The sequence below is a fragment of the Neomonachus schauinslandi genome, chromosome 13 (assembly GCF_002201575.2).
Source record: "Neomonachus schauinslandi chromosome 13, ASM220157v2, whole genome shotgun sequence".
Classification (NCBI taxonomy): domain Eukaryota; kingdom Metazoa; phylum Chordata; class Mammalia; order Carnivora; family Phocidae; genus Neomonachus; species Neomonachus schauinslandi.
In genome coordinates, this window is record NC_058415.1 from 73,312,549 (window position 1) to 73,337,291 (window position 24,743).

A 24,743-nucleotide genomic window follows, 5' to 3' on the forward strand; every position below is an offset into this window, starting at 1 on the left:
ATCTCTGTGACCCCCAAGGCAGCACCGTCTTTCCTGACTGAGGATTCTGTCTGGGGGCTCTAGGTGTGTGCTGGAAAGAAAAGGGTGGGCTCTTTGTTGTTTCTCAGGAGGAGGGGATTGTCAAAACACAGAACCCGGAAAGAATCTTGCCATGGACTGAGGCTTGGTCGGCTCTGGTGTGATCTTATGAGTTGGGACTCTGTGGTTGGCACCAGATTCTCTGCCACGGGGCCAGAGGAGGGGAGTCTCTGGTGCCTCGGAAAGAAAAGGGGCACTTTAGAACTTCAGGACTAAAGTGTATAAGCATAACACACATGAGGAAGTTAGAACTAAGTGTGAAGGTCATCAGATTGTGACAAAGCCAACAAAAACAGTCAAATGAATAAAGCTGTGTTATCAATCCTTCTATAGGGGGATGGAGATGGGGGGTAAGGGGGTGCATGAGAGCCTGCTTGTGTGAAGGTCAAGTCTTATTACTCCTACTTCCCCAGATGATTCCACCTAAATCACCAAATCCCTCCCAAGCTCTTGGGACCCAGAGGCTTCAAGAATATCCATAAGCCCTTCTCCCAATTGCCTCCTCCATGGGCTAGTGCCTCCCCCACCGCAGACCTCCCTCCCAGACCTCCTCATGGTCTCAGTCTCATATTCTCTCCCCGAGGCTGCCCCCAACCCTGACTTCCCTCTAACCCCCACTATCCTTCAGATTGAGGCTCTTAGAAGCTGTGTGACCCTGAGCAATTGTCTTGACCTTTTGCAATCTGCTTCCTGTCCAGAAGCATTTATGCTGGTGATGACAAGGCCCACCATTTATTGAGCAAGGTCCCACTGCCAGGTTCAGTGCTGAAAATTTAACATACGAGTCTTCATTTAAGCCTCACAATACCCCTATGACATAGATTCTGTTATTTTCATTTTATTGGCTAGGAAACTGAGGCTCAGAAACATAAAACCATTTGCCTGAGGTCCCATCGCCAGTACTTGGCTGACTCAGGATTTGAACTGAGGTTATACTCCAGGCTCAAGTCCCCTACTACTGTTTCTGGTAAGGTTTCCCTGAGGACTCCCCTTTCCCACAGGAGGACTGGCAAAGTGTTCCTAAGTATATTTAAAAATGAAATACTGTTAAAGGTCACTCATCCACCAGAAAAGTCTCCCCCTCCAGCCACCAAAACTGGATGGGTGAAATGGACAGACAACACACTAGCCGAGATACCAGTAAGAAAAAAGTTTACCACTCTCGCAATCAAAGAAATACAAGTTAAAATTAAAACTGTGTGTTGCTTTTTGCTTATCAGACTGGGAAAGATAGAAAAAGAATGGCTACACTAAAGCCCGGGGGCATAATTTAATTTACTCCTAATTTGTTGCTATTTGTCCATAGAATGGACTTGACAATTTTTCACTCAACATGTTAATCTTCGCTGGGTTTGTTAGAAGAGCAACAAACTTTGTAAGGATAGTTGCAAAGACAAGTCAAGTGCAAAACAAGGTAAGGGGCCAAACGGAGGGCAGGAGGTCGCCCGCGCTGCGCTTGCGACTCGGGCTGGCGCGCCGCTGGCTCGGTAAGGGTGGGTGCGCCCCAGGACCGCCCGGAGTGACGCCACACGCGGGGACCACAACTCCCAGGCGTCCGCGCGCCCGCCTCGCCCCGATCATGTGACCTCGCGGCCCGGATCGCGATCGCGGCGGCGGCGGCGGCGAAACGGACTCCGAGTGAGGAGTCCCGAGCGAGCGGCAGCGGTCCCGGCGCCCGCCCGGCGCGCTCATCTGGAAGGTGAGTCCCGGCGGCCCCGTCAGCGGCCACGCGGAGAGGGTGGACGGGAGCAGGGTTGAGGGGACGCGGGAGGCGGAGCCGGCGGTGTCTTGGCTGTGGGATTTTCTCTTATTCGTGCCTCCTGCTGGGAGTCAGTCCGGCCCGACGAGCAGCGGGGGCGCGGTGGGTGAAGACAGTCTTGGCCGGAGGTCCTCTGCCCCGGGCGCAGGGACTTGGGGGAGATTCCGAGAGGCCCCCATCAGGAGGGAAGTCCCCGTGCACTTCACACACCGAGGGCCGGCTCCCTGTCCTGGCAAGCTGGTGGTCTGAATCTCGGGGGGGCGGGGAGGACCACCCCAGGTCCACCTGCTTTCCATCCTCCCTACATTTGCGTAGGAAGTAGCATTTCAGACAAACTGGTTTTTTAGGCAGAATTCATGTGGGCGGAGAGAATGATAGCTTGCAAGACTCTTTGGTCTTTGAAGAAATCATAATTTTCTTCATCCCATGAATATCATTGAATTTAAGATACAGGAAGCCAATAGTGGTCAGTTAGTCAAACGGCCACCCCCACGTGCTGCTAGCCCTCTAAAAGGGGAAACAGATGGGAAGAGCTTGTGAGAAGTTCCTGAGCCAGGCAGTGCAGGACAGGGACCTTAACCTCCCCCAGAACTCTTGGGTTTATAAATGAGAGAGCTCTTCTCAAAGTGTAAGTAACCTCAGATTCTCACAAAAAGAAGAAAACAAGTCCCCGATTGCTCTCTTCTTCACCGCAGCCCCTCCCTGCCCAGGGTGGGGCCCTGAAGAAGGTGCTGATAAGTTAGACTCAGGGGCTGGAGGCTGGGATTCTGCCTAAGTGAGGAAACAAAAGTAGGGTGCTGCCTCTTACCTATCTGACCACAGGGCCCTTTCATTGAAAAGGGCAGCCCCAAGTCAGGGTGTGCTGATTTGAATCTTTCAACCCAGCGAAAAGGCAAGGGTAGGTGAGCCTTTGTCCTTCCTGGACGCCTCGCTCCCCGGTCAGGTAGAACTACTGTCTGGGCACTTCCAGCTTGGAACGTACTAGACTGTCCGTCTTCCTCTGGCCACCTCCTGATCCTCCTGCTTGGATAGATGTCCTAGCCATCTGCCTTCCTGGCCGGGTTAGGTGTCTCCCCGGGGGCTTCCTCCCCTGTGCCTCCTCACTCACCACATTCACCCTGTTGTAATGTTCCCTTCCCTCTCCCCGAACAAACGGTTAACTCCTCGAGGGCCAAGGACTTGTCTCATCCGTCTATCTCCAGCATCTGCACCCCTAGCAAAACCAAAGTCAGTGTTTGTCCCCTGAATTACTTGGATTGTTTTGTGGGTGTTCAAGTCTACAGCAAAAGCTGTTTGAGGCCCCCGAGACAGCTGGCCCAGGCCCAGGGATGACAGAAGGAAGCCAGTAAGGGAACTTCTCTGATTAACTAGCCGTTGGGGACATTCCAATCATGCCAACTGCTTTATTAGGTGAACTCAGAGAAGGGGCATGGTGCAACACCCGCCGCTGTCCCCACCGCAGAGATGGTGCTCGAGACTTCTGCTGAAGCTGAATGAGCGTTAACTCCAGTGTCAGCGGAGTTTCACAGGATGATTTGTGCTTTTTTACCCTGTCCATCAGACCTGTACCTCTGAAACAAATAATATATTATATGTTTAAAAAAAAAAAAAAGGCTTTTTGAAATCTTAACAAGGGATGTTTCTGGATAGTAGGACTCAAAATGATTTCTGCTTTCTTTTTGGTACTGTTTCAGGTTTTACATTAAACAAGTACACCCCCCCTCACATTGGGGGAGTAATAATCTATTTTTATTTTAGAATTCTTCCACATGATTTTTAAATGACTGCCTAGGTTTCCATTTTCTTCTCATGAGATCTTGGGCAAATCCCTTCCCCTGTTGGGACTCATTTTCCCCATCTGGGAATGAGATGGGGTTAGAGAGGGGCCAAGTTGGACTAGACCAGTGTTTTACACACTGAGTTCCAGCGGAGTTCGGACTGCTCTCCCCTCTTCACTCAGAGCCCTGGTTTTATATGGTGGAGTTGCAAGGAAGATTTTATTTGCTGGTGATCCCTGGCCAAGAAAAAAAAAAAGAAAAGAAAAAAGCTGAAAGCCAGGGGACTAAAAGCCTCTGAGAAAACTAATGTGTCCCAGGGATGTGCTGCCCAGCCTGGTGACTACAGTTAATACTACTGTATTGTATGTTTGAGAGTTGCTGAGAGAGTAGGTCTTAAAAGTTCTCATCACAAGAAAAAAATTTGTGACTTTGTGCGGTGATGGATATTAACTAGTCTTAACAGTGGTGATCATTTCACAATATATACAAATATCGACTCCTGTTGTATACTCGAAATTAATATAAAGTTACATGTCAATTATATCACGATAAAAAAAAAAAACTTCCTAAGGACACTCTAGCTCTGACACTTGGGGATTCTAATACCTGCCTTAGAAGGCAAAGGCTTCTATCACCCGATCCCGCTCGCCCAGGATCTCCTTAGCTGGAGAGCAGAGTTGCTGCTGCTGACCGAGGTCCTACTTACCCGGTGATGACCTCCCTTTCCCTGAGAGTGAACTAACATTGATCCCTCCGGCTTTAATCTTGCCAAACACAGTCATTAAGCCTGGTGTGGGTATTGAGGATCGCTAACCGGCTCTCTTCTTGTCCTTCCTTGGCAAGCAAGAGGCAGCATGGTATCCTGGAATGCACAGCACTTTGGCATCCAGCTCGACCAGCTTTGAATCCCAGCTCTGCCAACTTACTAGCTCTGTGACCTTCAGCAAATGACTTAACCCTTCTGAGCCTAGTTTCCCCAGTTTTCCTTTCTATGTGATGGGCCTAATTGTCCCTGTCACACAGAAGATGGTTGTGAAATGAGATAATGCACAAAAAGCCATTGATGCCACCCCAAACACAGGCCGGGCAAGGCGCTCTTTGAGAAGGGCATTTAGATGGGTGCAGCATGGTCAGTGCGTCTACCTTTGTTCTTTCTATAAGGCTGGGAGCTCATCGAGGGCAGAGACGTTAACCTTTGTCCAGAATGCTGGGCACAGAAGGGGGTCAGCAAATGTTTAATGAGTGAGCAGACAGATGTGGAGTAGAGTGGAGACAGCTGCCCCTGGCCCCTCCATGATACACATGGCCAGGGCAGAATGACTAGGAACCCCGGGGAAAGAGAGGCAGTCAGTTCTCAGTCTAGTGCTTCCCCATTGGGTTTGGAGGGCACAGGGGGGACATCTCACCATGACCTGAGAACACTGACCTGTGTGGTACACCCTGTACCTCATGTCCACCCCGAATAGGGCCAGCTCAATTATAGCTCTGCTGCTGACCCACTGTGGGACCTTGGGTAAGTCCCTACCCTCTCTGGCCTCAGTTGGTCCTGATGACCACTAGTGGCCCTTCCAGCACTTAGGACCAGTGACCTCGTTCCTCTAGACCTTTAGGGGTGGCTGCTGGAGAGCATTAGGGACCATGACTTTTACTGCCTTAAGCCCCCTGAAATGCAAATTCCCTTCTCTTTCAGATGCATTTCATTTTCTCCAATGAGGTGGTGCTTCTGTTTGATTTCTGGAGTGTCCACAGTTCTGCAGGTAAGAATTGGGAAGCCTAGGCTTATAGCTTGGGAAGCCTTGTAGCTCTAGGAAGTGGAGAGCCTGGGTTCCCTTCACTCTTGGACTCTGTGGACATTTAAGTGAGCCTGACTCCTCTTACATAAACACCGAGCAGGAACTTTGCATTTATAATTCCAAGCACTGCTCTTCACATCACAAAAGGCTCCATATCTCACTGATTGTCACAAAGGCCCAGAGAGGCCAGTGATAACAGCTTTTGCCTCTATGACACGAGAAGGAACTGAAGCCCAAAGAGGGGAAGAGGGTCACATAGCGAGTAAGTAGTGAGCCAGAACTAGATCGAGGCCTCTTGTTGCCTCCTAGCACCTACCTCCTACCATATAGAGCACCAGCTCAGAAGCCCAGAACAGCTGCTACCGGCTGGACCTCAAATGAGACACCAGTTTGCAAGAGAATGGTATTGCTTTGACTTGAAAAGGCAGAGCTGGGCCCAAATTCATGATATAGTTCTTTTTCAACTTAAATAACTGTGTCTTAAAAGTGGACGGAAAAATGGCCCAAGTGCCCAGCCCTGCAGGTGCTGATGAAATCAGTCTCGGTCATCCCTACAGCGGGTTACCACCCCCTGCCGCCCCCGTAAGCCCAGTCATTGTAGTATTCCTTCTCGAGGTTCCGAGTTGACTGGGCTCAACTAAGCGGTCCCCATTCACAGCCTCTCATGCGGGTGCAGTCCCAGTGGCTGGAACTGGAGTCCTCCTGAAGGCTTCCCCACGCTGTGTCTCCTGGCTGCTGCTGGTTGTCACGGGGGCGGGGGGCGGGGGGTGGCCGTTACCGGCTGAACAACTACGTGTGGCATCTCCTGTGGCCTGGGCTTCCCTGTGGCAGGGCAGCTGGGTTCCAGGAGTGAGTGTGTCAAGAGAACAAGGTGGAAGTACACAGGATTTTTAAGACCTAGCCTTGGAAGTCACAGAGCCTCACTCGCACCTTGCGTGGTGAGGAAGTCACAAAGGTCTTCTCAGCCTAAAGGGGAGGGGACATGGGACTCCACCACTTGAGGGCAGGAGTGTTGACACTGTAAGAAGGGCATGTGGGATGGGGTGGCCATCCTTGGACAACAGACTGTATCACAGCTACTGTGAAGCCTCAGAATTAAGGCAGATCTGTGTGAACGGAGGGGAACCTCTGTACGAGGTGTACTTGGCTGATGTCAGATGCGGAAGAACATGCACAGGTCAAGGCCTACAGCGGGTATCCCCGGAGAGCTGTACAGGAAAGGGCTCTTGGGGAGAGGACTGGAGTTTTAGGGACTTGGCTGGGAAGAAGACTTACCTTTCACTGTATGCCCTTTGGTCCCAGTTGAATTCATACTGCGTGCATGTGATTACATGTAATTTTATATTTTAAAATATCACCTTCTATCTTTTGTAGATGATCTCCTCCTGGGAGCCCAATAAAATAACTATAGCTGGCCCATTTAGTAGCCCTCCTCGTCTTGTAAAACAGAAGTAGCAATTAGCCGCTAATTTTACAGCAGCTCTCGTAAGCATGTCATGTTTTCTGTACAATAACTTCGTGGTGTTTTCCACTATTATAAAAGCATATACACAGTAGAAACTTCGGAAAATTAGGTGAGAAGAAAATAAAAATCTTTTATATCCTAGTTTGCTGAGGTAATTATGACTCCTTTGCGGTACCCCTCCTTCCAGACTTTTCCTTATACATACTCCTACTCAGGACCTTGCTGTACATGCTCTTCCCTTAACAAGAAGTCATGACAGAGACTTGTGCCGCCTGGGTCGGGGGGAGCCCCTGGGGGCAGTGGTGTGTGACCTCTTCAGCCTCAGCCCCTGGCTTTTCCAGACCTGGCTTCTCTTCCTGATCTCAAAGCCATACCCCAAAATAGGCCATCCATCCCAAGAAAGAGCTGGAGGGGGAAAGAGACAGTGAAGTTCTGAGCCCAAGGAGGGTGGGGAAGAAGAGAGAGGGAGATGGAATGGATTCAGAGGGACCGGGTGGAGGCGCTCTGCCACCTATCTCGGGTCCTGAGGGAAGCTGCCAGAAGGGGATCAGTGCTTGCTTGGCCAGGTCTCTGCAGCTCAGCTTCGTTTGACAGGCATGGCCCTTTCAGTGCTGGTGGTCCTGCTCCTGGCTGTGTTGTATGAAAGCATCAAGGTTGGCAAAGCCAAGCTGCTCTACCAGGCCACAGTGGGCATGTCCATCCCCACCAGCCAGCTCACTGAGGAGACAGACCAGGATTCTTCCAGCTCAGACTCACCCCCGGTCAGCAGAATCCGCCTCAGGTAACAGGCATAGTGTGTGGGGAATGGCAACATACTCACATTCACCCTGAGAGAGAGGCTAGGCCCAGAGGGCATTGGCCCCACTTCACAGAAAGCAAACTGAGGCCCAAGGAAGGACCAGGACTTGCCAAAGTGCTTACAGTGAGTAAGTAGTGAGGTAAGCTAGAGCCCGGGTCTCCTGGTGCCTAGGCCAGAGCTCTACAAACAGCCACTTGGGAGGCTCAGATCTTCAGAACTCTGATGCAGGCCTCAGCCCAGCAACAGAGGTGTCCACCCAGTCCTCCTCCAGATCTCAGCAGCTCTTCTTAGGTCACTAAGGCTTCCAAACCCAGGATGGAATCTGCAGCTGTCCCTACACAAATAGTAAGGATTGCTTGTCAGCAGTAGACCAATCTTGGCAGGGGAGCTCCCTCTTCCCTCCTGCCCACCCCAGTCTGGTAAGGCAGCCGCGTGGGGTCCCACATCTGCCCTCTCTCCAGCTCCAGCTGTGCTTCCCGAGCCTGCCTGCTCCTTACACAGGTGTCTCTGCTGTTCACACCCAGCCTGCAAGGGAGGTATCCTTATTCCTCCTTTACTGATGAGGAAATTTAAGTTCAGAGAGGTTAAGATATTTGTGCTAAGCCACAGTAAGTGGCCGAGCTAGGAGCTGATCTTTCCATTGTAATACTGCCTCCCACAGCAGATTCAGAAAGAAAAACATACCTGCCTTACTGATGATTTTGTATTATCCTTTATCAGACATGACAGAATACATATCTTATTTTCCCTTTTTGCCTTGGATGTCAGGAAGCTCAGAGCTGAATATAGTAGGGACATGATTGCCCAAGGCTCCTTATACAAGGCCCTGTCCCCTATCAGTGGTTTCTCATATATCTCTTTAGAAAATCTCTTCTGGGTCAAGCACACAAATTATAAATAAGCTGGTCCTATAACTCAGCTGCTCTAATTCCTGACACCAGCTCATTACCACCACCATTAACTTGACTCTCCTTTTCATCTAGGTGGTTTTTCTGTCACTTTGGCCAGTCTCTAATCCATGTCATTCAGGTGGTCATAGGCTACTTCATGATGCTGGCTGTCATGTCGTACAACACGTGGATCTTCTTCGGCGTGATTCTCGGCTCTGCTGTGGGCTACTACCTAGCCTACCCGCTTCTTAGCATGGTTTAGCTGGTGAGGGCTATGCAGGCACTGGGGGCTGGAGAGAGCTGGGGCCCCCTCTTGCAGACATTGAACTTCTAGCCCCGTGTCTCCTGTTTCTTCTGATGGCTGTTCGGCTCCCCTCGCTCCCAGCTCCTGGAGACGTCCTGCTGAAGCCAGCACTTGCTGCCCGGAGTTCGGAGGCCCCTGCAGCTACCTCTGTCCTCAGCCAGCCTGCACGGGGCCTGGACATGAGCTTTTTGTGCCTTAGTAAAGCTCCTATGACCTGAGGGAGAATGGAGAGACCAGAACCTGGGGGCAGGGTTGCTGAGCCCACGATGACTTATCTCTGTGACTAAAAATTAAGAATTTCCAAAGATCTTCAAGACGGGGAGATGGGTTCTGGGTGATGAAGAGCACGAAAGCTGCATACCTTCTGCCCTCGTGATTTGTGCCTTATAGAGAGGAGCACCTTCCATTGGACTTCCCGACCTCTTCTGTCTTTGAGGGATGGAGACCGAGCTGGCTCCTTTTTCTCACCTTCCTGCCTTTGGGACACATAATGATGGTCTGTTCTGTGGATCACGGTGACAAACTAAGATTTTTCCTTTTTCCCACTGGACCCCTGGTTCGCAATTTTGCACAAGAATACAGAATTTTTAGCAAAATGACTTCATCGGATTCCTGCTGGATAGCTGCGTCTGCTGGGAACTGTTTCTCTTTCTTGTGGAGCGTGATGGCAGGTTCAAGGCTGAGAGGCGGGACTGTTCTCAAGGCCCTTGACCTATCCTCTGGATGGTGAGCTGCTCCCATCAGACAGCACTGCCTGCGGAGGAAGGCAATCTAGAGGGGCCTGGGGAGCTTTTCAGGACCCCACTGCTCCCTTTTATCCTGCTCCTCCTTTTATGCAGAACAGAGAACTGCTGAATATCCAGTATTTTGTATTCTCTAGTTCTTACCCACTGCTCACCCATCTCATCTGGTGGGGAGACACGGTTCATTCACTGAAAATACTGGGTAAGGCACGGGGAGTGTTGACTGAGGACGCAGTAAGCAGTCAAACCAAAGCATTACCCGTAGAGTTAGATGGGACTCTCCAGATAGTTCACTTGACAGAGAAGCAAACACAAGACCCAGGGAGGGAACATCGAGGCTGGATACTGGAATGTCTGTGCTCAAGTACCTCATGGGCTAGGTGAAAGACGGTCTTAAGCTTTGGGAATTAAAAAAGAAATAGGTGTTTTAATAAATATTATTTTTAAACAATCTGTGACCATTCTTGTGTTTCTGCTCAAACAGCAGGCACATGCCATCCTTGTAGCCACTGCAGGAGCTGAGGGGGGGCGAATGCAGCTGGTAGTGCTGGCCGTAGGGCTGTCCAAGGACGGAGTCTGTCCATCTGCTAGGAAGACAACTCTGTGCTCAGGGTAGCCAGCCCTGAAAGGCTGTGCCCTCAGGCAGACACCCCACAGCCTAGCCTCGCTGACAGTCATTCTCAGGTTCACACACCGAGTCCTGAGTCCTGACTGGGTGCTGCCCGCTGTGAGAAAAACAACTAGCTGCCACGTGGACTGCAAGGCACCTTCTCTCCCTGTGGGTGGCAGCAAAAATACATCAAAACCACTTTTTAATTTGCAATGAGAACTGTAACAGAAAGTAGGTGACCCCTTCAGGACTGACCGGTGCAACCTCCCCACCTCAGCAGCAAACTGGAAGGCTGCCCCGTGGCACGAGGGGGGGGAGCTTTCTCCAGCACGGTCTTGCTGATGGAGGTGCATGTACCCAGTTATCCATCGTGACCAGCTCAGGCTCCCTCCCCGGGGGCGCTGCTGACATGAGCACTTCCATGGGTGATCGGCAACCTCTTTGGTTTGATACGGTGGTAATACGTGTGGTGAGGGCTTTTCAAAAAATGTGTGCTCTAGAGAAGCTGGCTAGACTAAGCATTTCAACATTCTTCACGGCCAAGTCACAAAAGGTGGCACTTTCTCTACCTGAAGTTTTTTTTAAAATTTAACAGACACCTTCCTAGTGCTTTTTACGTGCCAGGCAGTGTTCTAAGCACCTCAGAATATTAACTCATTTAACCCTCACAACCAGGTACAAATTGTTCGTCCCTGTTTTAGACAAGAGGAAGCTGAGGCACAGAGAAGTTAGTCACCCAGCTTGTGAGTGGCAGAGCTGGGCTGCAGCACCAGGCAGCCTGCCCTGAGTCTGCTCATCAACGCAGATGAGCATGAGGCTCAGAGGGTAACTGGCCGAGGCCACACGGCACCCAGTGGCACGAGGCTGTGAAAGGAGACAGTGGAGGCTTTGTGTTTTACCCCAACAGGGCAGAGATTCTGTTTCAGAAGATCTGGCCTGAGGCCCAGGAGCCTGGATTTTGACAAGCACCACTGGCCCTCTTCCCCCAGCCCAGTGATGGATGCCACATGGTGGCTCCAGAATAGACTGGCCAGGATTTGAATTCTCGTTCTCCTGCTTCCTAGCTGTGTAATCTTGGACAAGTTAATTTAACTCTCTAAGCCCTGGTCTCTCTATAAAATGGGTTAAGTGTCTTATGCAAGGGGCTGTTGGAGATGAGACAGCCTGTGTAAAGCGCTCAACAACAAAGTTTAGTAAACAGTGGTTCTTACTGCCTCCCAGCCCCATTTACGGCACACAGGCTCACAAAGGATCTGTCTTCACAAAGGATGGGGTCAGGTCATCGGAATTCAGGACCCTCTCTTATAAACATTTTAAACCAGGGAACATTTTTATTAAAATTATTCTTTTTCAAGACTGGTTGCATGGTCTTTGGAAAATCCTGAAATAAGGAAAATGACCACAGATATTTTCTTACTACTCTTCTCTGCATTCGTCCTGGCCCCGAGTCCAGAGGGAATGGAAGCTGCTCTTGAAGAATCAGTCAGGTGCCACGATGCACAACAATGCAAGGTAGGGACCCTCCCACCTTCTGTGCAGGGCTTCCTAGGGTGTAGGACCAAGTGTGCCAGAGCGAGTGGACGATATGACCAGTTCTCAGATAAACCACAGTGCCCCAAGCCTTCATGCATCTAGGATGAGCTGGGACAGCAGAGTGGTGACTTTCCTGAAAGCCTGAGTTCCAGGGTTAGGTGCAAAGGGAGTATGTCACAGGGCTTTCGTGCATGTGAACCAACCCCAGTCTGTTCCAACTCCTACCCTGAAAGTCCCAGAGAAGAGCACAGCCAGCCTTAGAGCCAAATTCCATTTCTCCCCAAGAGCTTGAGGCAGGTTTCATTGCAGACATTTATTTTAGTTTTGTTAATTTCAAATATTCATTGACCTCTTGTATCAGATTTAAGGCAGAGAAAAGATACATGTCCCAGGACTGCAGGCAAGGCTGTTAACTGAACCAGGGTTTGGATAGTGTATCCCCCCTAGGTTCCACCGGGCAGACCTGCTTCCCCGAGACGACAGATCCCGTTGCTGGTGCACAGTTGAACATCGGCGGCAGGCAGATCAGTCTGAGTTAGTGAAGAGACTAAAAAGCTTGGAAGAGGGCAGGATTCTTGTAGGTGACCGGCTGCAGGCAACCCACCAGCCCTTCCTCCCAAGGGGACTCTGAGGCGGGATCCCAACGTTGTGAAGACAGGCTCACACTGCTCTCGGACCAGCCGGGCGGGGCGCTCAGAAGTTGGCTAACTCAGGTATATGCACTGCTGTCCTCAGAATGCTCACCTTCACCTCACCCTGTGGCTTGTCTAAACACAGGGCTGGCTGTGCAAAATCATGCTTAGGGTAGGGTCGGTAGAGAAACCTTCGCACCAGTTTCCTGGGTCTTCATCCCAGCCAGTCAATGTCATCGTCATCGTCATCATCTCCGAAAAGGGGTGTTGGGGGCGGCCGTCCCTTCATGCTCTGACAAAACAGGAAAGAGCAGTCAGTCCTCACCTGGCCCTGCACCAGACGGCCTTCCTGCCCGCGTGAGGTATAGCGAACCGACACCTGTTCCCCGGCTCCAGGTTGGGAAGGAGGGTGTTGGTTAGGGTTTTACTGAAAGGACTAAGCCTGCGGCCAGCAAACCTGGGCTTCCAGGTAAGTTTGCTGGGCTTCAGATAAAGCTGAAACAAGCAGGCAGAGAAGGGAGGCAATCTTCCAACACACAGACAAGAAGACCAACATTGGCTAATTTTGTCATTTATTTGTGAAACACATGTATTGATTTGACAGGTTTCTTCTCATGCAGTGACTTACACATTTCGTGTGGGAAAAGAAGGGTCGATGGGGGAGGGATGCGAGTGGGAGGAAGAAAGAGAGAAGCAGAGCAGCCCTGAGGGGGGAGAGAAGATGCAAGAAGATGAAGGGAGGTTGGGAAGAATACAGCTCCATCTGAAGAAACGTTGTGGCCTATGGTGGCCTGTCTGGTTCTGGACGTGCCCCGAGCATGTGAGAGAGTTGAGTTCAGAGGCTTGGCGACATTACCCAGTGGCAAATCCAAGAGATGATGAAAGCCCAGGAGCACAGGGCCACAGCCCCCAACACCCCTGAGCTCACTGGCCCTTCCCTCGCTCCCTCCACCCAGGTAGTAGGAAAAGGGAGATTAACAGGCCACGGAGGAAACCCTCTCCCACTTTTCATGACTTGAGCTCCTGGCCTTTTTCTTCTAGATTGCTGGGAACAGGTCCTGCGGGGGTGGCAGGGATTGACGCTGGAGAAAGGCACACATGGAGTTTCCCCTGCTCTGAGCTACTCTGGCCCAGGGTCTGGCCAAACAGAAGGCAGCATGATGCGGTCAGGGGTCCCTGGTATGGACCTTGTACCTCTCTCTGGGCCTCAACTAAATGATCTTTAAACTCTGACAGTAGTGAATTAAAAGGTGGCTCACTGCTTCTGTTTTATTCCAACTAAAGTTCTGGCTCTGCATTCACTAGCATTATAACCTTGAGCATATTACTTAATCTTGCTGAGCCTCAGTCCTCTTTTCTATAAAATAGGATAAAATCCTCACTGGGTTAGTAGAGTATTAAATGAGAATGTCTGTGAAGTTTTCAAAGTATCCCAGAAACATAAATTAACTTGGTAGTATTTACATTAATACCAATAATATCCTGCTAACTAAACATTCCAACTATATTTAGGGCAGCCACTTGGGATACTCAATTGGCTTTTTGTTTTTATTTCTAAGTGCAGAATTCATATTCAGAACTCCTGAATGAAAACTTACTTCTTGGGAAGAAAGGCCAACAGGAGGAGATGGTGCCCTCCCCGCAGAGCAGCGCAGGCAGGAGGCGAGGGCATTGGTACACGCAAAGCCGGCTTCTCGCTCGGCCACAGCCATTTCCCCAAGGTTTTGGCAAAAGGCAAAACCCACTCTGGCTGACACATGAGGGGAGAAAAATGTGCCCTCAATCACCTCACATTTCTGTCCTTGGGACAGGCTGAGCTTGAACCTGATTTGTGTTCTCCACCCATGTTTCACTCTGGTGACATTCCCGTCAGAGCAGTCAAATGTCCTAGGGACAGCCTAACTCCGCACATGGGGACAAGAGATGCGAGAATCGGGGCTCTGATCCAGGCTGTGTGAGCAAGCCACCCTCCGGCCGTCACTTTGGAGCTTTGTAGAGCGAGGTCATGCTATCAGTACTTAACCCATTTTCTGCCTGGGGTGTTGTGAGGACAAAACAAGGTAGCAGCTTGGAAAGCAGGCTGAGGACGCGGAAAGGCCCAGAAACAGGTGGTCTTAGAAGGAGCCTGGGGTTTCAGTCCTAGCTCTGTGGCTGTAGGTAAATCACCTTTCTGAGCCTCAGTTTGTCTATGAATAAGGATACAAGACAAAAAATTCAAAGTCCCTTCTGATTGTAAAATAGACAATCTCTGACCAGATCTGGGGGAACCTGAGGCCTTAGCATTCTAATGCAGGACTAAGCAGCCCAACTTCCTTCACTGAAAGTAGAAATCATTCCTGCATGGACACAGATCGTGATCCTTTTTCAGGAATAAAGTGGTATCTGCCCATCCCCACTGTGCTTACAGAGCTGGCCCCTCCCAGCCCCACGCCTGCTCCCACAGGGCGCTGCACAGAGAGCCCAGGGCATGGGCCACCCACAGACTCCACTCCTCTTCTCAGAGCCAGCGGGGAAGGGCCCCCGGGTGGTGGTGTGAGGACTGGGCAGTGCCTGGGATTTCCTTACCACCTCATCTTCATCCTCCTCCTCAGGCTGTGCTTTGGCCCTTGAAACTTTCAGAGTTGCCCCTTTAAATAGTTCATCTTCTTCATCCCCTGGGAGACTGAAGGAAAAATCAAGAAAATCAAGTCACAGAAAATGGTGTTACTGGGGCGCCTGGGTGGCTCAGTCAGTTAAGGGTCTGCCTTCGGCTCAGGTCATGATCCCAGGGTCCCGGGATCGAGCCCCACATCGGGCTCCCTGCTCGGCGGGGAGTCTGCTTCTCCCTCTGACCCTCCCCCCTCTCATGCTCTCTCTCTCAAATAAAGAAATAAAATCTTAAAAAAAAAAAAGAAAGAAATGGTGTTATTTCTGTTCCTGTTCTAGGCCACAGGGCCCACAAGCTCTGGAGGAAGAATCCAACGGCTATGGTAATTGCCCAGGGATTCCTCCCGCCTCTACACTGGCCTCCTAGCGTTCTTGACTCCCTCCATGACCTACAGCCAGAGTGATCTTCATAAACTAATACATCAGGCCATGTCACTTTTCGCTCAAATCCCTTTAATAGCTTTTCACGGTACCTAAAATCCAAACTTCTAAGAGTGACACAAAATCTCACGTGCCTGGTCCCTACTTCATTCTCCAATCTCAGATTAACACCATTCTCCTACTTACTGTGCCCTCCTTAGTTCCTTGACTGTCATGTCCCCTCCTACCACAGGGCCTTTGCATGTGCTGTGCCTGCTTTCTACAATCTCTTCCTCCCAATCTTGGCATTGAAGGCTCCTTTCCATCCTTTAGGTCCCAGTTTAAACATTACCTTCTCAGAATCCTTCCCTAACCACTCTATCTCAAAGCAGAGTAACTCCTCCTCTATTCTCTATTATATGAATAGAGAATTTCTTTTTTTAAGCACTTTTTTAAAGCATACTTTTATAATACATAAGTATTTGTTTGTCTTCCCCACTAGACTGCAAGCTCCTTAACTCAAGAACCAAATCTGCCTTGCCTACCACCCTATTGCAGTGCTGACCACAGAGCCTCTTACATAGTAGGCATTATTGAACAAATACATGAGTAAGTAAGTGAATCAGACAGTCCTTCTCTGAGGACGAGTTACCAGCCCTGGAAACACCAGCCACAACCTCCACATACAGCTGCCTTGTCCTGGAAACTGCTCAGGAAGACCTACCTGGCATGCTGAGAAGAGTGGCCGGACCCACTTGCTGCTCCGACAGTTAATGAACCTGCCTCTGTGTTTTCTAGCTCCTTAAAGGGAGCAGTGGAGTTAGGGACATTCTCATCTTTCTTGAGCTCTGGAGGCTGAGGCTCTTCTCCTAGACTTTCAGGCCCCAAGGCTAGTGGGTCCTCTTTCATGGAATGTGAAGTCAGGGATAGTCTCGTGGAGCTTTCTGGCTCCCCGACGTAGGCATTCTCCAATGGGCTGGCAGCAAGTGTCTCCTCGCACTCAGAGTCCACAAGCACAGGGCCCGGAGGCTGAGGGGGAATTGAAGTTGGGGGCCCCAGAGGTCTCCGGGAGGGAATACAAGCCAGTTCGGGTGGGCGGGAATCACCTTTTATCTCTGAGAACGCCTCTGCTTCTGCGGGCTCCCCTTCCCTTCCCTGTACCTCATCCTGGGGAGCAGAGAGGGCCTGAGGAGGCAGGGGGACAGCCTCCTGGACTGCCTGCTCCGATGACACCAGGGGGTACTCCTGCGACTCCCTACTCAGGGCCGCTGGGGGCGGCCCAGAACCGGCCGAGACCAAGAGCTCCCGGGAAGGTCTCTGGGGCTGCTCTTCTTCCTCCTCCTCCTCCTCTTCTTCATTGCTGCTCTGTCCCTTGTCTTGCTCGGGCTGGTTTAACAGCTGAAGAGTCACCATCTGTTCAAAAGCCAAGGAGGAGGAGATGCTCACTGACAGGAAAACAGCAGACACTCCTACTTCTTCGCTCCCTGACAGCACAGCGGCTCGTGTAGGTCGAATGCCTGCTTCTTCCTCTAGCTGGAGGCTGCCCTCATCTCTCCAGATAAAAGTCATGCCACTTTTCCTGATTCTTGAGGAATAGTCTTGAATACCTTTTAGATTTATGATCCCTCAAAGGGCCCTTAAGCCACAAGATTCCCACTTCGGGGCAAAAGTCACCGGCTGGCCCTACCTTGATGGTGTTCATGATGGTCCCCAGAACGGCCCTGCCGCCGTAAGATTCCTCCAGCTCAAACTCTCCCCGCAACGACTGGAACACCTGGTTCATGATCTTCTTGACCTGCGTGAAGACGCGAGGAGAGCAAAACAAAATCTATGTTGCCAACATCAAGTGATTTAAGTGATGCAGGTAAATGCCAGAGAGGGGTTGGGAGGGCTGAAAGGAAGCCCTCTGGGTACCGTAGTACGCGCCACAGCTGGTCCTGAACTGAGACGCCAAAGGCTGTCACAGTGGAGAGGGCGATGTTAAATAAGGAACAGCATTCGGTGGAAGGGTTATCAAGGACTGGCAAGCTGCGGCCCGTGTTGATCAATGCCTCCTCGTGCTGAGGCCACCATGCGAGCCGCCGCGGGCTACGAGGACTGGCGCTAGCAGATGCTGGGCAGGCTCCTCACTGTGCCAATTTAGAGACATTTCCCTTATCTGTCAAAACCCCAGGACAGGGCCCTCTGGGGTTTCTCACCAATGTGATAGGCTCCAAAGAGTTCATTTTTACTGAAGCCAGACAAGTGGTGTATCACTAAAGTCAGAAGAAAAGCTGCCAACACAAAATTGGCCCCATTCTTCCTGAAGGCCTGATAGGCACATTCAATCCCTTGATATGACCTGGGATGTGTCTTCGAAATGCCCACTCACCTTCTCTGAGGGGTCAGCGGCAGCAGCCGCAACTCCAGACACGTGGGGCTTGGTCTCCAGGTCCTTGGCGTGCTGTTCATTTTGCTCTGTCAGGGCCGTGACTTGGGCCTGGAGGGCTAGACACTGCAAAACAACAGACTGTGGCTGTGGCCGCGGGAGCCTGGACTGCCAGGTGAAAGTCAGGTCACTGGGAGGACGAGAACCATCCTAAGCATCCAGTGTTAACCTCAGGTAGGTCCGCTGATGTCCATACGCCCCCACCCACTCCAGGCCTGCCGACTCAGGGCATTCTTTTTCCTCATCCCTCAGTCTCAACTTACAACTTCACCTCCTCTTCCCCACCATGTCACTTGCCTTATTCCTTATCAGGTTCAAGAGCATGATGAAAAAAGGGGGGATATAAGTCCAGTGACACACACATATGAAAACCGGCCATTAGAAGCAGCGTATTCACCTGTAAGACTGCCTTCATCATCTCTGAGTCAAAGATTTTTAACTAGATACTGTAAGGAAAGAAAGTCACCTCCAGATGGGGGGGGGGGGGCTGTCATACCATAACCCTAAACCATCTTCCATCTCTGTCACTTTCATGCCAGTGACCCACCAGATGCAGGCCCCACCCCACCTCCGTGCCTCTGCCCGGGGCATTCTGCCGCCTTGGGCACCTCACTTCACCTCATCAACACTACTGGTCCTTCTTGGCTCTGCTCCCTCAGGCACTTCCTCTTCCAGGTCTCACAGCACTTCATGCTTATCTTTGTTTCTCTCCTGCTCCCTTTCTGGACTGTGAGATGCTTAAGGGCAGAGTTCTTTGTAAGTCCTTTCCCTAACACAGTATCTGGACTATCACTGGCACTCAATAAATATTTGCTTCATAAATGATCAAATAATGGAATTAAACATGTTGCTTTTTCTTTTTCTAGGTCACAGACCTGTCTTCCCAAAATCAGTATGTGAAAGATTACCGATAAACTGGAGAGTTGAACAAGCATGGTTTGGCTTTCAAGCTATTAACACCTTTTAGGTTCAGAAGGATTTACAAGACCCAACCTGTTTGCCTCAAATTAACTGGGCCACCTAAGCTGTCGGCCCCGGGGAAATGCCTACCTTTTCCTGAAGGTGGAGCAGCTTCTGCTGGTTGGCATCTCTCTGCGCACAAACTTCCTGGTACTGCTGCCGGTGCTCACCCCTGGCGGAGGCCAGCAGCTGCTCACACTTTGCTTCCCACTGGGTCTGCAGCTCAGCCTGTACCAGAGACAGCTGCCAAGAGAAGGCAATCCCCATATGGGGGCAGGGGGCACAGTCGCATCTAGGGAAGCCCATCTTTCCTAAGGCAAAAAGAATAAGCTAACAGCCCAGATTTAATAGGGACACAACTATTTGAAAGACCTTGATTACTTTGAAAGTAAATGTACTTTTTTAATATAGGTACGCAGATGTCATTGGTGGTCAGGATTCTAAAAGCTACTCCAACCAGAGAAAGAGGTGACTGTCTAGACAGGTTGCTAGAGGATAGAGCCATATTGTAATCTTTTCAGAGTCTGGGCCCTAAACTTCACAGGTTCAGGCGAAACAGTTTTGTCAAAATCCCCAGAGGAGACTAAACTGAGGGCACTAATTCACTCAACAGTCAGACACGCAGATATGAATTTATGAACTTACAAGGAAAAAGGTCTCTGTCAAATGAACTAGAGACCCAGGTGTGTCCTGTCACTGTCCCTGGTCTCCCTGCCTGATTACCTAAATAAATCCCTTCTCTTCAAGGACGGTAATGGGCCTGAAGGCACATTTCCAAAGTGCTTCAGTTTCCTGTTACCTGCTCTGCAGCTGCTTGGTCTGTGGACACCCGAGCCTTTTTCAAGAGCTGCCGAAGCTTGTCCAATTCCTCCTGGTAGGACTTGCGGATTTCATCGATCTCCTCCTCAGCCTGACAGCGCTCTTGAGCGGACTTCTTTTTCCTTTCAGACAGGTTCTTGGGAATAAGAGAACCATCATCAGCTCTAGCTGTTTCACAGAGGATAAATGCAGAAGATGGTGACAGTGGTGGTAGTTTTTGACCTGGGTCTTCCTGGAAACAATTCAATGTTTAATTTTTCTTCTATATTTAACATTCTTGGCTACTGAGTGATAGAAATTGTGACAAGAAGAAGGAAAACAAGAAGTTCTTTACCATTCTATTAAGAGATAGGGAACGTCTTAACAGTGGTAAGGGCACAGGGAAGTGGACACTTTCATACCTGCTAGTAGGAAAATAAATGAGTGTTCTCTCTTTGGATGGTAATTTAGCAGTCCTGTGAAAGGATTTTCAAAATACATCCAGAAATTGCACAAATTATCATTTATCTTAAGGAAGCAATAAATCATGTTCACAAAGACTGTGGTACATGGATGGTCACTGCAGTGCTTTCTCTCACAATGAAAAACTGAAAACAGGGCGCCTGGGTGGCTCAGTTGGTTAAGCGACTGCCTTCAGCTCAGGTCATGATCCTGGAGTCCCTGGATCGAGTCCCGCATCCGGCTCCCTGCTCGGCAGGGAGTCTGCTTCTCCCTCTGACCCTCCCCCCTCTCATGTGCTTGCTCTCTCTCATTCTCTCTCTCTCAAATAAATAAAATCTTAAAAAAAAAAAACTGAAAACAGTCCCCCCAAATCAGAAGGAATTAGGTTTAAAAAAAACCCTGATAAAGTCATAGAAGAAACTGAAAATGTAGACCCAGATTTATCCCCTAAAAAGGCACTAGGCCACCAAAGCTTTACTAGAGAGTTTTATAGAAATCTCAGAAAGGGGGAAAACACTGAGCAGGCTTGAAAAGAGGCTGTGGCTATGCCTTTTAACTCTGGAGAGGGAGCATAAGAAGTGTTTGTTTAATGAATGAATGACCTATCCATTTAGGACCTGTTTAGACCCTGAGGATAACCCTGTGAGTTGCTGATAGTTCACTGGGTCTGGCCCTCAGTGTTGATCTCAGTATGCTGCGGCGAAAACCAACCCGCCTGGAGCTGAAGCTTGATGACACTGAGGAGTTTGAGAGCATTCGAAATGACCTGGAGACCCGTAAGAAACAAAAGGAAGAAGTGGACGTCGTAGGAATCAGTGATGGAGAAGGTGCCATTGGGCTGAGCAGTGACCCCAAGAGCCGGGAACAAATGATTAATGATCGAATTGGTTATAAACCCCAACCCAAGCCCAATAATCGTTCATCTCAATTTGGAAGTTTTGAATTTTAGAGGCGGATTGTCTGGCATGCCAGAGCCCTGGAATGGAGTAAAATGATGGCAGAAGTACAAACAAGATTTAGAGAATTGAGTGCATGCAGTCAAGCAGAATGTTTTACCTCCTGCAGAGAAACACTTCTGCATGAGATTACTGATGCTTAACTTTTGCTCTAAGTGGAAATCTAAACTCTAGTTTGTCTCTGGAAAATTTGACTCTATAAAACTTGTCTGATTTTTGTTTTTAAAAATAAATATATTTTTAGGGCGCCTGGGTGGCTCAGTTGGTTGAGCGACTGCCTTCGGCTCGGGTCATGATCCTGGAGTCCCGGGATCGAGTCCCGCATTGGGCTCCCTGCTCGGCAGGGAGTCTGCTTCTCCCTCTGACCCTCTTCCCTCTCGCACTCTCTGTCTCTCACTCTCTCTCAAATAAATAAATAAAATCTTAAAAAAAATAAATAAATAAATAAATAAATATATTTTTGGAAAAAAAAAAGAAATATCAGAAAGTTTGCTCTTTTCTTTTTCTTTTCTTTTTTAAGATTTTATTTATTTATTTGACAGAGAGAGAGATAGCAAGAGCAGTAACACAAGCAGGGGGAATGGGAGAGGGAGAAGCAGGCTTCTTGCCGAGCAGGGAGCCCGATGTGGGACTCGATCCCAGGACCCTGGGATCATGACCTGAGCCGAAGGCAGACGCTTAACGACTGAGCCACCCAGGCGCCCCAAGTTTGCTCTTTTCATATTTAAACTATTCCAGAACAGAAAGACAGAAATATTCCCACTTTGTTCAATGGGGCTAGTTTAGGCTGACCTTAAAATTTTAACACGACAAAAGATATAAATACTAAGTGATATTTGTAACATCTATGAGTGACAAAGGATTAATACCCTCAGTAATGTTTATAAATCAAACTAATATTACAATAAGAAAGAGGACAAAGGACATTAAAAAGTGATCTAGCAATTCTAATTCATGCAATTCATTTTATGGAAATGCTCAAATGAATTTGCACAAAATAGTTATATAGTACAAGGATGTCCACAGCAGCAATGCTTGAAATTGTGAAAAAACAGAAACATAAATACCCATCAGTAGGTAAATAGTTAAGTAAGTTATGGTATAACCTCACAATACACTAGACTACTATGCTGTCGTTAAAAGGAATGAGAGTTTTCATTTTTTTTTTTTAAGATTTTAGTTTTAAGCAATCTCTACACCCAACGTGGGGCTTGAACTCACAACCCCGAGATCAAGAGTCACATGCTTTACCAACTGAGCCAGCAGGCATCCCAGAAAGTTCTCATTATTAGTACAATGTCCATGAGGGAAAAAAAAAAAAAAAAGCATTAAACACTATCCTATCATAGTTTAAAAACGATCAGTATACATACATGTATGCACAAGTATGTGTGTACATATGTTTTATACATGCAAAGAACAAATTGCATGGATAATCATACATTGTTTATAGTCATACATTGTTTATATAATGCTTGAGATTAGAGAGGAAAAAAGATAAATTTTTTTATTTCATACTTTTCTGTATTATTTGTATTTGTTACAATGAGCACATGCTACTGTAATTTTTAAAAGGAAAGCAAAAACGTTTATTCAACAGCTAATCCTGGCCACTTGGGTCCAACAGAGAAATTCTGGGTGTAGAATTTACCTTTTCCAGAGATTCCTTCTCATCTCGAAGATCAGCCAGCTCGTCCTCCAGGGACATCACCTTGAGCTCTAGTTGTCTCCGGCTTTGCTTTTCACTTTTGAATTTGGACTGAGCTTGCTCCGAGGTTTCCTGGAGTTCTGGGATAGAACCGCAGAGAGACTGGCTGCAGAACCAGAGCTGCAGGGGCACCTGGCATCCTGGCCGCTCCTCCCAAGCTGCACCGGGCGGTCTCCCGACTCGACCACGTGCACGCCTTCCCCTCACTCCCTGCAGTACCACCTCCCTGACCAGAGAAAGGCAGATGAGGTCATGAACCAACTCCCCTACCAACCCGTGTTCGTGTCTGTATGTGCGTGTCCCCTTCTCCATACACAAAATGAAAAAGAAACGTTTCAAGCCGTCCAAAGCCGCTTTCAAAATGTATCACTGCCACAATCCCATTTCAGCCACTGCCTCAACATACTGAACAGATCTTTATTTAGCATTAGTCCAGGCCCTGTCTCACCGCCTTGGTAAAATACTCCCATCCTTCTTGGTAGCTGGGACATTCTACCAAGAGCTTCCTTTTAAAACACCAAAAAAAAAAAAAAAGCTCAAATAAAGCTACTCAGAATATTTCTTAAAAATGTAACACACTGGGGCGCCTGGGTGGCTTAGTCGTTAAGCGTCTCAGGTCATGATCCCAGGGTCCTGGGATACAGCCCCGCATCGGGCTCCCTGCTCCGCGGGAAGCCTGCTTCTCCCTCTCCCGCTCCCCCTGCTTGTGTTCCTTCTCTCGCTGTGTCTCTCTCTGTCAAATAAATAAATAAAATCTGAAAAAAAAAAAATGTAACACATTAAAATGAAGTTTGTACAGAAAACTTCTGAGACCCTTATGGTGCTTTTGAGGTAACTGTCATAGGGCACCACAAAAGCAGAAAAGATACCTGTACAACATTCAAATCTAAGACTGTCCCTCAGGTGAACCCAGGTGATGCTCTAAAAGGGAAGGGGTTTATCCTCAAGGTGTCACTCTACCGACTAACATCAGCGTTTTTAGCTCTTTTCAGGCAAGCGAACTTTGCTTCTTCCCAATTCTGCTGCTGCCCCAGCTACCCCCCGCCCCCTGGTCCCATCTGTGTCTTCCACATTTGTTTCTACACACCAAAGTGCATGAATCAACATGCTGGTCTTCACAACTCTTCTATTCAAGTCCCTGTGTCTTGAGCAGCACCTTTATGCCAGGTACTGAACTAATGCTAACTTGGAAGAAAGGACTTTGCAAAAGATGAGCACGATACCATCCTTGGCCTCCAGAGGCTTGTATTCTAGAAGGGAATACAGACCTATAAATACTGCTGATTTGAGGTTAACTCTGATAATGGTCATAATAATGTACTCAGAGATAAAGGATTCTAAAGGAGATCAAATGTTCTAGAAAAAAAACAGGAAAGTTTCTGAAAGAGATTTTGGAGAATTGGAGGCAAATATTGGTGACAGAGGACACACCAAGTCCAGAGAAGAGCATGGATAAAAAGCAAGACCAGAACCACAGGATGGGCTGAAGCTGCAGCCGGCTGGCTAGTATGTCCAGAGCCGAGATGAACTGAGCAACAGAAGAGGAAGTAAGCCAAGCTGGAGGGGCCTCGAGTGCCAGGCTGAAGGGTTGGAATCCACCCTCTAGGAAGGAGCCGGCCGCTACAGGAAGTACTTTTTTAAACTTCCACTGAGTCATGAGTTAGAGGAAGACATTAAACTCTTCCAGGCCCATGAGCCAAACACAAGTACCAAAGACACTGAGGACAACACTTGCCAAACAAAGTGGGAAAGTGGTCACTAATCAACTTCAGATGAACAGTCAGTTCTTTAGTAGTCCTTTATGTCAAGCAGTGGTGTAGGTTTATACCGGTCTACTTTCATTTTTGCCTCAGTCCTTCACAAACTTCAAGAGCATCAAGCCAAATGGATTTGAAGGAAGGACAGAGTTTAATTTTTTTTTTTTTAGTTTTTATTTATTTATTTGAGAGAGAGACAGAAAGTGTGAGAGCAAGCACGAGGAAGGGGGGGGGGGGGGGGGGAGAGGGAGGAGCAGACTCCCTGCTGAGCAGGGAGCCCAATG

General features: G+C 48.9%; 3 protein-coding genes across 4 annotated transcripts in view; 2 read left to right on the forward strand and 1 right to left on the reverse strand.

Annotated features, from left to right (window-relative positions):
• The first annotated feature begins 1,683 nt into the window (after positions 1–1,683).
• On the forward strand, positions 1,684–10,032 carry SLC31A2 (solute carrier family 31 member 2). Of its 2 annotated transcripts, none has more exons than XM_021691468.1 (4): positions 1,684–1,777; positions 5,306–5,372; positions 7,468–7,654; positions 8,656–10,032. In XM_021691468.1, exons 2-4 carry the CDS (start codon positions 5,306–5,308, stop codon positions 8,822–8,824), a joined length of 423 nt encoding a protein of 140 aa, XP_021547143.1. In that variant the 5' UTR covers positions 1,684–1,777; the 3' UTR covers positions 8,825–10,032. The 2 variants fall into 2 exon arrangements, with proteins under 2 accessions (XP_021547143.1, XP_021547144.1); XM_021691469.1 differs by having other exon boundaries at positions 8,948–10,032.
• Positions 10,033–11,746: 1,714 nt separating this feature from the next.
• FKBP15 (FKBP prolyl isomerase family member 15) overlaps positions 11,747–24,743 on the reverse strand; it is a 61,193-nt gene continuing 48,196 nt past the window's right edge. Inside the window, exons 21-28 of the mRNA XM_021691450.1 lie at positions 22,646–22,782; positions 19,578–19,733; positions 18,869–19,021; positions 17,762–17,884; positions 17,078–17,185; positions 16,115–16,803; positions 14,950–15,046; positions 11,747–12,676 (exon numbers count right to left, since the gene is read on the reverse strand). Of these exons, the coding sequence (XP_021547125.1) occupies positions 12,599–12,676; positions 14,950–15,046; positions 16,115–16,803; positions 17,078–17,185; positions 17,762–17,884; positions 18,869–19,021; positions 19,578–19,733; positions 22,646–22,782 (1,541 nt within the window). The 3' untranslated portion in view covers positions 11,747–12,598. The remainder of the gene's footprint in view (positions 12,677–14,949; positions 15,047–16,114; positions 16,804–17,077; positions 17,186–17,761; positions 17,885–18,868; positions 19,022–19,577; positions 19,734–22,645; positions 22,783–24,743) is intronic.
• LOC110581556 (anaphase-promoting complex subunit CDC26-like) lies at positions 20,563–21,233 on the forward strand. The gene has a single exon (XM_044920641.1). The coding sequence runs from the start codon at positions 20,730–20,732 to the stop codon at positions 20,985–20,987; it is 258 nt and encodes an 85-aa protein (XP_044776576.1). The 5' UTR covers positions 20,563–20,729; the 3' UTR covers positions 20,988–21,233.